Genomic DNA, 12,764 nt, shown 5'->3' on the forward strand with positions numbered 1-12,764 from the left:
TCAATGTTTGTGCAGCACCACTTATTGGTTGCCACCAATAGAACATATCTGCTCAGCAAGGCTTTGAAGTAACAGGACTTGTACAAGAAGGTGTGGAAGGAAGTCTTGGCCTCATTCAGTAAGAATTGTACAAGTGAAACATTTTCAGGTAGATAAGAATATTGATGTAAATTACCTGTAAAACCTTGCCTTGGGGGCTTTCTTCAAATGACAAAAGCTGCTGATAAAGAGGTTCCAGTGTTTTTCTTGCTACCTTTGTTTTCTTTTTGGCTATGCAGGCTCCATTTTCTAATAGATACACCTTTACATATGGTGCTAAGAGGGGAAGAAAATGAATAAGAGTAAGCAAAAAGCTAATCCAATTTTGCAAGCTAGCTGTAACATTCCATCACCATTTGCTGAGTCCTGTTATTTAATAGACAAATATCTCAATTAAACAAGTCCCTGAATACAGCATTAAATAATTATGAACCTTTATTCTTATGTAACATATTCATGTATAACAGATAACAAATCTTCTCTATATTTCAAAATTTTCTCCAATGCACAGCATGTGCCACAAAATTATGATCTGATGCAAAGCCTGTTAAGTACCAGTAAATAAAAAGACATGGACTTCTGTGGGCTTTGGATCAAACTGCAAATTGTTTATGCTTTCACATAATCTGTGACACAAAAAGCTGAGGAGAGAAAGATTCTGAACTAACTTCTACTTTGGTAGAAAAACTTGCTAAATGTGTCATTGTATTGTCCCCTTCATTCAACACTGTACATTAAAACAGTAGGACAATATACTGTAAAAAGAGAAGAAAATAAACATCAGGTTCCACTCTGCTTTCTAGGAGGTGTATCTGTTTTGAGAATTTTGTTAACTTCCTCCTCTCTATTAAATAACTTGTGTCACATCTTCAATACATGCTTCATTTCCCTGCCCCATACGTAGCCAAGGAGACATTTGCTATTATAAAAACAGATTTAGTCCTTTAGTGGCAGCACCACCAAACACTTTTGCAGTTAACATTTTCTCCTGAAGTTGGGGTTCAAACCGAATCTTTACATGTAGGCTTTTATATGAGGGCCGCACATTTTTACTTTTCATTTTACAGTGAATGCTATAGCCCGGTGCTATTAGCAATCTGTTAATAGATTTCACTTGAACAGTAAAACCTCAGAAATTTTGCTGCAGACAGCACTTACTTCTATTCACATAGCTATATTCTTCTTTTCTTACCTGGCAGTGTCTTTGAACCTGGTTTTACAACAAGGCCACGGGCTCGTATTATTTCTACCTCCAACTGTCCTTTTTTGTCCATCATTCCTATCTGAATATCACCTGGGAGAGGAAAATTTTGAGACATTGCAATTAAAAAATATTAGATCATATCTAAACAAGTGATATTTTATGGAATTAATGTGTGACAGCTTACTTCATTCACATAACAACAACAAAGTAAATAAGGAATTAACTATAACAGATATGTTTTAAAGCTTTTTTTCCCACTGCTATTTGAGGTCTCACAGTACAAAACCCATTACAGAAAATATCCTCATCTTGGTTTCTCCCCTAATCTAAATTAAATTTATTTTTCCCTTTACATACATTTCAGTGAGCTAAGAGCCATTAAAATACATTTGTAAAATTTTTGCAAACTATTTCTGTCATGTTTATAGTTAAAAAGAAATATGCATCAAAAGATGTTTGTACATTTAAAGATTATATGAACAATAACTGCAATTGCTTACACTTAAATAGCACTTTTCACTTGACAATCTTCAACTGCTCATAGTAGTGGGTACGTAATATCTCCATTTCATAGATGGGAAACTTAAGTACAGGAATATTAAAGACCAAATTTTCAAAACCAGGTCTCTAGTTTTAAATGTCTAAATATTTCAATACACAACTTTAGTCACCTAGGTGCTGATTTCAGAGCTGTCAAGCCTCCAAAACAATCACCAATGTCATCTGAAAGTGTGGTGCTATAGTTAGAAGACGCTTCTGAAAATTTGGCCCTTAGTGACTTTTTCTAGATCATACAAAAAATCCATGGCATGGCCAGAATTAGAATTCATCTCTCTTGACTCCTAGTACTGTTCTTAAATTACTACATCACACTGATTACTGCAAGACATGAATTCTTACCCATAGATGGTGTTGCCAGAGTTTGGCGTCCTACTAGCTGGGCAGGGCCAAGTCCATCCAGAAAATCACTGAATTGGCTATCAGAGGCCAACCGCACACCTGGGAAAATCAAACTAAAGGAAACAAAACAGTTTAAATTACCACTTTGCAAGCTACTTTAACAACCTTAACTTGAGCCCTCTGAAAAAGCATGGTGTAGGTAGTTAAAAATACAGGGCCAAATCTTTACACATGCCCACTCAAAAATACCCACAAGGTCACCTTGATGACTTTCTACAGGTTGTATCAGTACAAGTAGGGTTTTTTGGAAAAAGGTAAGTTCAGATAATAGAACTTGTGGACTACAGGAACATGCTAGAGGTCCTCTCTGAAGGAGATTTCCAAAATAGAAAGACTCCTGATGGCAGATTCTCTACCAGTTTACAAGAGGTACAAATGATGCACTTAGTACACCCACCTGTGTCTCTCCCAACCTGTATACTCTGATCCTAGACCCACTGAGAACTCTGCAAAGTGACATTAACTACTGGGCACATGGGCAATAGGAGATTTATGATCTGTAAAAGGCAGGAAGAACATTTTAGACATTGTTTTTACTTGGAAAATCTCCCTCAAGCAAACTAATTTAAAGTGAAGTTCTGCCCAGAGTATGGACTCTTCGATTCAATTCATTTTTTTTATAGAACTAGTTTTGCAGAGATACATAATACAAGAACAGTCTAAACAGTAAATCTTACTCACTTTCCCTCAGAACTGTAGCTGTTCATACTGCCATCTGTGGATTCCCGGCTGGCCTGACGTGTCATCCAGTTTCTCATTTCCACAGCCAGCCCAGTTTCTGTGCTTCTCTGGACAGTGCTCCGTAACTTCTTACCACCCGCTTCTGTGAAAACAGACCAGAATACATAGTGGCATCTCACTATAATAAATAGAGGTACTCAGAGGGCAGTAATATAGACAATAAACATTACAGAAAGATGCCACATAGGAATAAACAAATATATAACAAATCTTTTTAAAGATCATGTGCATATATTTGAGCACCAGACACTTTGACAAAATGAAACTATGTAATATTGTAGCACCAATTCCATTGAAATGTCAATATTATGAAGCTATTTCAGAAATGTTCCTATTCAGGTTGAAAAGCACTTGGTCATCATTTGCTACATGAAATTGTAGATATCTACTAGGATGGTGAACAACAAAGTACAATCCCTCTGTCAGATCTCTGCTTTTGCTTTCCTATTATTTTTAGTTAGTTAATTTTATGTATGTATTGCAGAAGAAATACAGCTTGTGCTTACTTTTACACACAGTAATTTGAGAATTCTATCTCTATACCTAAAAGTAGACACCAATATTTATGTATGTTCTCTCTTAATTTTAGAAACTGAGACAGAGAAGACATAATGAATGGTGTAGAATTTGGATGTAGTGCTCTGACATTCAGGATTATGATCTAGTCTCCAGGTGCCAGACTTTTTGATAGTCTTGACAAAAAAGCTAAGTACTAAAGCAGCATAGAGACTGAACTTCTCTCTTTCATGATGAGAGGTGGTCATTCCTGATTGTGTCTGAGGTGCTATGGTATCTTTAATCACAACAAATGGTGTAGGGAAGCTTAAATTCCAGTTGCTTGGCCCTGTTCTATGGATAAATAGCTTATTTCAGCCTGTATACTTCCCAAAGCCTTCACTTTTAATCACTACAGTGATCTGATGAATAATAGGATGATTAACTTTGCTGCAAAATGTTGGCCACTCATGTGAATGTAACATCCAATAAAGCAAAATCAGTTATTGCTACATCAAAACTAATTACAATCCATCAATATCAATAAACATAAATACAAGAAGCTAAGAGCTTTGTATTAGATCTGAAAAATGAAGGACAAAGGGTGACAATTTCATTTATATCTGCTTGTACTCTTCCAAATGCCTACTGGTTTTATTATTTAGATTAAACTAATGTAAGTTGACAGTCGACTTCCAACATTGGTCCATAATTGATCTAAAATCCAGTTACTATGACACAAAGAAAAGAATATTCTTACAACTACCTGGCCAAATAAGCATTTATGTATTTATTGTACATTGCCTTAAAGAGGAGGCCATATAAAAAGTTCACAATATTGGAAGCCTCATACTCTTTACATTAAAGGACTTGTGATATTACACTTCTTTAAAAATGTTATTTGCACCATTCATTGTTAGTTTTCATTCTGCTTATACTGAATTGTTGATCTTTCCCAATTCAGCATTGTTGTACTCTCTAAAGCAAACATGACAGAACACTTTCACCATGCATGATTCTACAAGGTCACTTCGGAATGGCCATTTGTATCAGGGGATAGGGTTGTATCCTTAGCTGTTCTTAATCATGTAAGGAGGAGTGACATTCTAAACCTATATGCCTTGATTCTTCAACAAAACTTACATTAAGAATGAACACATATGTTGCAACTTGATTTACTTGTAAAATGATGGCAGAGATATAAGAATCTGCAGAGCAACAGCTGCTCAAAGCTTAGAACATGTGCACCTGGTTTCACCAGCTGCTCGGAGTTGCTACTGTGGTTTCTCATATTAAAATAGTGTTCTTTGCCCATATTCATTTTATCTGAAACAAGTGACTCAGTTCAGATCAGAAGCCAGAATAATGGATGAGTTGGAGAAAAATCATTGCTGATGCATGCAAGTTGCCAGACCAAAGCTAACTAAAACTGTATATTTATGTATCACCTCTGATTCTGGAATAACTCTAAAGACCATCATCCCCAGCCTTTGAATGGGGTTGAGAGAAAGCTGTGTAAGGAGTCACTAGTAAGTGCTCAATAGAAGTCAATTGAGAATTGTTTTATGGTCTCAAAAGAGACTGCCTGCCTTTTTAACTGCACAACATCACACCTTTTTTTCCCCTGGTAGGGTTGCCAGATGGTTTAAACAAAAATACCGAACACACTTGACATTACATCACAATCTACATTACATCTTATTTAGAAAATACCGGACATTTATATTTTCTCAGTTTGTTTCCCGAACAGAAAGCTCAAATACTGGACTGTCTGGTTCAAAACCAGACACCTGACAACCCTATCCCCTGGTTATTTCTGAGCAGCTTCTTTTTCTTTTTTCCTATCAGTACACACTTGTATTTGCATTGGCATTAGTGAAAGTTATACCTCTGCACCCATAAGGAGAATATATTCCTCAGTCTTGCTCCTTATTACTTTCATAATTCAACCCTTACTATTTCATCATTTCTCTGATACTGTTGTTAAGTGACTCACTGTAAGATACAACAAATATAAAACTCACAATAGGGATAATTCATATTTCATGTGATTAGCATTTATCTAAGAAAAATCGAAGTAGAACGGTTTACCAACCAAGAATTCCATTTTATAGTTGTACAGAAAAAGTATTTCTAACATTAAGACACAAATATCAATTACAAAAAAAGCAATTTGTGCTAAATCTTCAGTGGCTTATTCAGCCATAATGAAACAAGGATATACTCATAACAGTTATGATGGAACACTTTCTGAAATTTTTGCCCACAGCTATAAGAAGTAAACCTCAATTCATCACTCAGCAGCAAGGTAAATTACAATATGTCTGCTGATTTGGGAATATGCTGGTTTATAAAACCACTGAGGAAATGTTCTCTTGAGACACATAAGCCTGACAGTGACTAAATAGACTCACAATGTCTGATCTTTTGTTTTTAACTTACTCCTAAACACTTAAACCCAGCTATGGCTCACTTATTGATATTGTTACAGTACTGAGTGGTTCATGCACTAGAACCCAAGAAGGAGCTTATTTCTGTTCTTTTTCTGTCAAATGATGGCAGATGTAGGTTTATTAAATTATCCTAATCTATTTTTCTTTACAAATGTACCGTTCCTGATAATAAGATATGAACAGGCAGTACAACTCCTCACAGCAACTCTCCTTGGCAATTTTCCAAATTCAGACTGATGTTCTCAAACCTCATACACCATGGGCCTGATTCACAACTACTTTGTACTTTGTGTAGTCATCTACGCCTGTGCAGAGTGCATTTAAAATGCTACCATTTTAGAATGGTACCATTTTGTATCCACGTTGCACCATGTACAGGATACACAAAGTACAAAGCAGTGGTGAATCATGTCCACTCCAAACTACTAAAATTTCTAAAAAATCAGAGCAAGTAATTTTGTTGAATAAAATTCTTACTTTATATACAATCTATAAAAGGATTAGAGACGTAGAAATATATCCCCATCACTCAAACTATTCAGCTTCCAGACTTTAATTTTGCCCGTTCGAGAGTCAAAAGCTGATCATGCTTAGAGATAGACTATGTCAAATTTACTAAGATCATTGCATTTCTGGGTTATGCTGCTATATGAATCAAATACATTTTAGGAAATAATGGTCTTTTCATGGGCACATTAATGTTAACAGGAATTCTGTAGTGTCTGGGTAGAATATACTTCTATAAATTATAAATGTTGTTTATATTTAGGAGAAATCCTGTCTTTTAAAAATTTATTTGTTTTGCTGTTTTATTACTATAACACATATTAGAAAAGTATACATTTGAAACATGCTATAAACATAATAAAACTAGTCACTACCCAACTCTTGTTTATTGTTAGAATTACAAAGGATCTTTATACACAGGATCTGTGTAACATTTTTGAGCAATGTAGAGAGTATGTTTAAATAAGTTTTAACAGAGGGTGAACATAAGAACATAAGAACGGCCGTACTGGGTCAGACCAAAGGTCCATCTAGCCCAGTATCCTGTCTACCGACAGTGGCCAACACCAGGTGCCCCAGAGAGGGTGGACCGAAGACAATGATCAAGCGATTTGTCTCCTGCCGTCCCTCTCCAGCCTCTGACAGACAGAGGCCAAGGACACCATTTTATCACCTGGCTAATAGCCTTTTATGGACCTAACCTCCATGAAATTATCTAGATTCTCTTTAAACTCTATTATAGTCCTAGCCTTCATAGCCTCCTCTGGCAAGGAGTTCCACAGGTTGACTACACACTGTGTGAAGAACTTTCTTTTATTAGTTTTAAACCTGCTCCCCATTAATTTCATTTAGTGTCCTCTAGTTCTTCTATTTAGGGAACTAATAAATAACTTTTCTTTATCGGCCCTCTCCACACCACTCATGATTTTATAAACCTCTATCATATCCCCCCTCAGTCTCCTCTTTTCTAAACTGAAAAGTCCCAGTCACTTTAACCTCTCCTCATATGGGACCCGTTCCAAACCCCTAATCATTTTAGTTGCCCTTTTCTGAAGCCTTTCCAAGGCCAAAATATCTTTTTTGAGGTGAGGAGACCACATCTGTACACAGTATTCAAGATGTGGGCGTACCATAGTTTTATACAGGGGCAGAAAGATATTCTGTGTCTTATTTTCTATCCCTTTCCTAATAATTCCTAGCATCCTATTTGCCTTTTTGACCGCCGCTGCACACTGCGTGGAAGTTTTCAGAGAACTGTCCACGATAACTCCAAGATCTCTTTCCTGATTTGTCGTAGCCAAATTAGCCCCCATCATACTGTACGTATAGTTGGGGTTATTTTTCCTGATGTGCATTACACTTATCCACATTAAATTTCATTTGCCATTTTGTTGCCCAATCACTAAGTTTTGTGAGATCTTTTTGGAGTCCCTCACAGTCTGCTTCTGTCTTGACTATCCTAAACAGTTTTGTATCATTTGCAAACTTTACTACCTCACTGCTTACCCCTTTCTCCAGATCATTTATGAATAAGTTGAAAAGGATTGGTCCTAGGACTGACACTTGGGGTACACCACTAGTTACCCCTCTCCACTCTGAAAATTTACCATTTATTCCTACCCTTTGTTTCCTGTCTTTTAACCAGTTCTCAATCCAAGAAAGGACCTTCCCTCATATCCCATGGCCATGTAATTTACGCAAGAGCCTTTGGTGAGAGACCTTGTCAAAGGCTTTCTGAAAATCTAAGTATACTATATCTACTGGATCCCCCTTGTCCGCATGTTTGTTAACCCCTTCAAAGAACTCTAAGGGTATGTCTATACTACAGCGCTAATTCGAACTAACGGATCGAATTAGTTAGTTCGAACTAAGCTAATTCGAACTAACGGATCCAGACTAAAAAACTAGTTTGAATTAGCGTTTTGCTAATTCGAACTAGCATGTCCACATTGAGTGGACCCTGAACCGGGGTTAAGAATGGCCGGAAGCAGTGCCGGCAGGGCATCAGATGAGGACTTAGTGCGTGGAGCTGCTGCCTCAGGCTAGCCGAGGGCTGTGCTTAAAGGGACCCGACCCCCACCCTGGACAGACAGTTCTCAGGGGTGCCCTGCTTGCAAAGCAGTCCTGTCTTGGAGTGCCCTGAGTGCCCACACTGGGCACATCACAGCACTCGGCCATCAGACCGGCTGCACTTGCCGCAGGCTGCCATCTGAGGAGAGGGGGCAATTGGGGGGCTGCAGGAGAGCTTCCACCCCCAGAAGCCCACAGAGCCAGCCCAGTCCTCCCCATCGGGGGCTCGTACCCCATTCCTCCCTTACCTCCTTCCACTTACCCTTCCCTAGCCCCCCTTCCTGATGTACAAAATAAAGAATCTGTGGTCAAAAATAGAATCTCTCTTTATTGAACAAAACTCGGGGAGACTGGGAAAAGGAGGTGGGAGAGGGGAAGATAGAGGCTGGGAGAGGGGAGGGCAACTAAAATGATCAGAGGTTTGGAACAGGTCCCATATGAAGATAGGCTAAAGAGACTGGGACTTTTCAGTTTAGAAAAGAGGAGACTGAGGGGGGATAGGATAGAGGTCTATAAAAGCATGAGTGGGGTGGAGAGTGTGCATACAGAAAAGTTCTTCATTAGTTCCCATAATAGAAGGACTAGAGGACACCAAAGGAAAGGAATGGGTAGCAGGCTTCAAACTAATAACAGAAAGTTCTTCTTCACAAAGCAAATAGTCAACCTGTGGAACTTCTTGCTGCAGGAGGCTGTGAAGGCTAGAACTAGAACAGAGTTTAAAGAGAAGTGACATCAAGTCATGGAGGTTGGGTCCATGGAGTGGTATTAGCCAGGGGGTAGGAGTGGTGTCCCTACCCGAAGTTTGTGGAAGGCTGGAGAGGGATGGCACGAGACAAATGGCTTGGTCACTGTCTTTGGTCCATCCCCTCCAGGGTCCCTAGGGTTGGCCGCTGTCGGCAGACAGGCTACTGGGCTAGTTGGACCTTTGGTCTGACCCAGTACGGCCATTATAAGCTCAGGGCTCAGGGTCGGGGGTCTCAGTGGACCACCTTGATTTTCAGGCAAACCTGCTCCTGGGTGGCCAGGCTGGCAGCTCTCCTGCCCTAGACGGCCACTTTCCTGTGCCTAGTACAGAGGTCGTAGACGAGGTCCACGATGTCTGCACTGGACCAGGCGGGTGCCCGCCTCTTGCGGTCCTGGGCATGCTCCCGGGAGCCGCCAGCCTGGTCCTGGAAAAGGGGGGGGGCATCGGGTGGCTGGCTCGAGCCGTGCCAGGTGCAGGGTCTGCTGGCTGGGTGCTGGCAGGCTTGCACCTGGCACGGGCATCGTAGCCAGCCCGTGCCCCTTTAAGGGGGCCGGGGCCGAGAGGGGGGCAATAGAGTTTCCCTGGTGTTGGCCAGAGTGGCCACCAGGGAAAGCTGGGGAGGGCTAGCCTCCCACTAGTTCGAATTAAGGGGCTACACACCCCTTAATTCAAACTAGTAAGTTCAAACTAGGCTTAGTCCTCGTACAATGAGGTTTACCTAGTTCGAACTAAGCGCTCCGCTAGTTCGAATTAAGTTCGAACTAGTGGAGCACTAGTGTAGCGCCTATCAAACTTAATTCGAACTAACGTCCGTTAGTTCGAATTAACCTTGTAGTGTAGACATACCCTAACAGATTAGTAAGACAGGATTTCCCCTTACAGAAACCATGTTGACTTTTGTCCAACAAATTATGTTCTTCTACATGCGTCACAATTTTATTCTTTACTATTCTTTCGACTAATTTGCCCGGAACTGAAGTTAGACTTACCAGTCTGTAATTGCCAGGATCACCTCTACAGCCATTTTTAAATATTGGAGTCACGTTGGCTACCTTCCAGTCATTAGGTACGGAAGCCGATTTAAAGGATAGGTTACAAACCACAGATAACAGCTCAGCAATTTCCCATTTTAGTTCTTTTAGAACCCTTGGATGAATGCCATCCGGTCCCGGAGATTTGTTAACATTAAGTTTTTCTATTTGTTCCAAAACCTCCTCTCATGACACTTCAATCCCGGACAGTTCCTCAGATTCATCACCCACAAAGGATGGTGCAGATTCAGGAATCTCCCCAACGTCCTCAGTTGTGAAGACTGAAGCAAAGAAATCATTTAGTTTCTCTGCAATGGCTTTATCGTCCTTGATTGCTCCTTTTATAGCTCAATCATCTAGGGGACCCACAGGTTTTTTAGCAGGCTTCCTGCTTCTAATGTACTTAAAAACATTTTGTTATTTCTTTTTGAGTTTTTGGCTAGCTGTTCCTCAAAATTTTTTTTGCTTTTCTTACTACATTTTTACACTTGATTTGACAGTGTTTATGTTCTTTTCTATTTATTTCACTAGGATTGGACTTCCACTTCTGAAAAGATACCTTTTTGTCCCTCACTGCTTCTTTTACATGGTGGTTAAGCCCCAGTGACTCTTTTTTAGGTCTCTTGCTATGCTTTTTAATTTGGGGTATACATTTAAGTTGGGCCTCTATTATGGTGTCTTTAAAAAGTTTCCATGCAGCTTTCAGGGATTTGGCTCTAGTCACTGTGCCTTTTAATTCCTGTTTAACAAACCTCCTCATTTTTGTGTAATTCCCCTTTTTGAAATTAAATGTCAGGGTGCTGGACTGCTGAGGTGTTCTTCCCACCACAGGAATGTTGAATGTTATTATATTATGGTCACTATTCCCAAGCGGTCCTGTAACGGTTATATCCTGGACCTGATCCTGCACTCCACTCAGGATTAAATCGAGAATTGCCTCTCCCCTTGTGGGTTCCTGTACCAGCTGCTTCAAGAAGCAGTCATTTAAGCCATTGAGAAATTTTATCTCCGCTTCTCTTCCTGAGGTGACATGGATCCAGTCAATATGGGGGTAATTGAAATCCCCCATTATTACAGAGTTCTTTATTTTGGTAGCCTCTCTAATCTCCCTTAGCATTTCAATGTCAGTATCGCTGTCCTGGTCAGGTGGTCGGTAATATATCCCTACTGCTAATTTCTTATTATTGGAGCATGGAATTACTATCCATAGAGATTCTATTGAACATGTTGATTCACTTAATATTTTTATTTCGTTTGATTCTACATTATCTTTCACATACAGTGCCACTCCGCCACCCAGCCGGCCTGCTCTATCCTTTCTATATATTTTATAGCCCAGTATGATTGTGTCCCACATATTTTCCTCATTCCACCAGGTTTGATTTGACAGTGTTTATGTTCTTTTCTATTTATCTCACTCTTTTCCGAAAGATCCGCGTCTAGACTGGCGCTTTTTTCCAGCAAAGCTCTGTGCCAAAAAAAGGGGGCAGCCATTTTTATGCTAATGAAGTGGGGAAGATTTAAATCCCCACTTCATTAGCAATTGCGATACATCTAATTTGCATCCCTTTTACGAAAAAGGGATGCAGTCTAGACGTAGCCCCTTTGTTTTCTTGGTAGACTTGGGTCCCAGCATATGCAAGTTTTATGTTTCAGTCAAATTTTTAGTTCTGCTCAAGCTATGTCAGTATTTCTTTTAAAGAAGATCTATCTAAATAAACATTTATGTCACACTTATCATCACAGTATCTGAATATATTAGGTTAAGTCCACTTGAGTGTAGGGACAGCAGTGCAAGCTGCTTTAAATCACCTCCAATTTTGTCCAAATGATGGAGCCAACCAGAACAGAGTTAAAAAAAAAAGCAAATAATGCTGGGTACCGACGAGCAAGGTCTAGGGCAACTGAGAGCTTTGCTGCTTCAGTATATCTAGCTTTGCCAAGCTGCAGTTTAACATAATACACTAATACCACAATACCATGTCTCTACGGGTATGTCTACACTACCCCACTAGTTCGAACTAGCGGGGTAATGTAGGCATACCGCACTTGCAAATGAAGCCAGCGGGGTTTTCAAAATGGCGGCTCCCCGCTTATGCAAATGAAGCCCGGGAAATTCAAATCCCGGGCTTCATTTGCAAGTGCGGTATGCCTACATTACCCTCCTAGTTCGAACTAGGAGGGAAGTGTAGACATACCCTACTGGGGCTTAGATCAGCTCAACTAGTTCACACCCCTGAACAAAATAATTAGATCAACCTAATGTTAGGTGTGGATCAGACCTGGTTTAATGAAATGGCTAAAAGTAGCTGGATTATATCCATGAACATGTCCCTATAATATATGTGGAAGGATCAACCCTAGCAGTATATCTCAGAGATACTTAAATGTTTCTGGTGTCAGTGAAGGCTGGCTTTCTAGCTAGGTCAGGTAACATTTGTATGATATTAACACATATATCCCACCAGTGCCCGACTTAGGCCTTATCTACACTAAAAGCAGCCTTGTTGACATATATG

General features: G+C 39.7%; 1 protein-coding gene across 4 annotated transcripts in view; it reads right to left on the minus strand.

Annotated features, from left to right (window-relative positions):
• Positions 1–12,764, minus strand: part of RIMS2 (regulating synaptic membrane exocytosis 2) — a 517,795-nt gene that overhangs the window by 4,061 nt on the left and 500,970 nt on the right. For all 4 annotated transcript variants that reach the window (XM_075920242.1, XM_075920239.1, XM_075920241.1 and 1 more), the window contains 4 exons: positions 2,885–3,026; positions 2,144–2,256; positions 1,232–1,333; positions 176–315 (listed from right to left, as the gene is read on the minus strand). In XM_075920242.1, coding sequence (XP_075776357.1) covers positions 176–315; positions 1,232–1,333; positions 2,144–2,256; positions 2,885–3,026 — 497 coding nt within the window. The remainder of the gene's footprint in view (positions 1–175; positions 316–1,231; positions 1,334–2,143; positions 2,257–2,884; positions 3,027–12,764) is intronic.

Source organism: Pelodiscus sinensis, chromosome 2 (assembly GCF_049634645.1).
Source record: "Pelodiscus sinensis isolate JC-2024 chromosome 2, ASM4963464v1, whole genome shotgun sequence".
Classification (NCBI taxonomy): Eukaryota; Metazoa; Chordata; order Testudines; family Trionychidae; genus Pelodiscus; species Pelodiscus sinensis.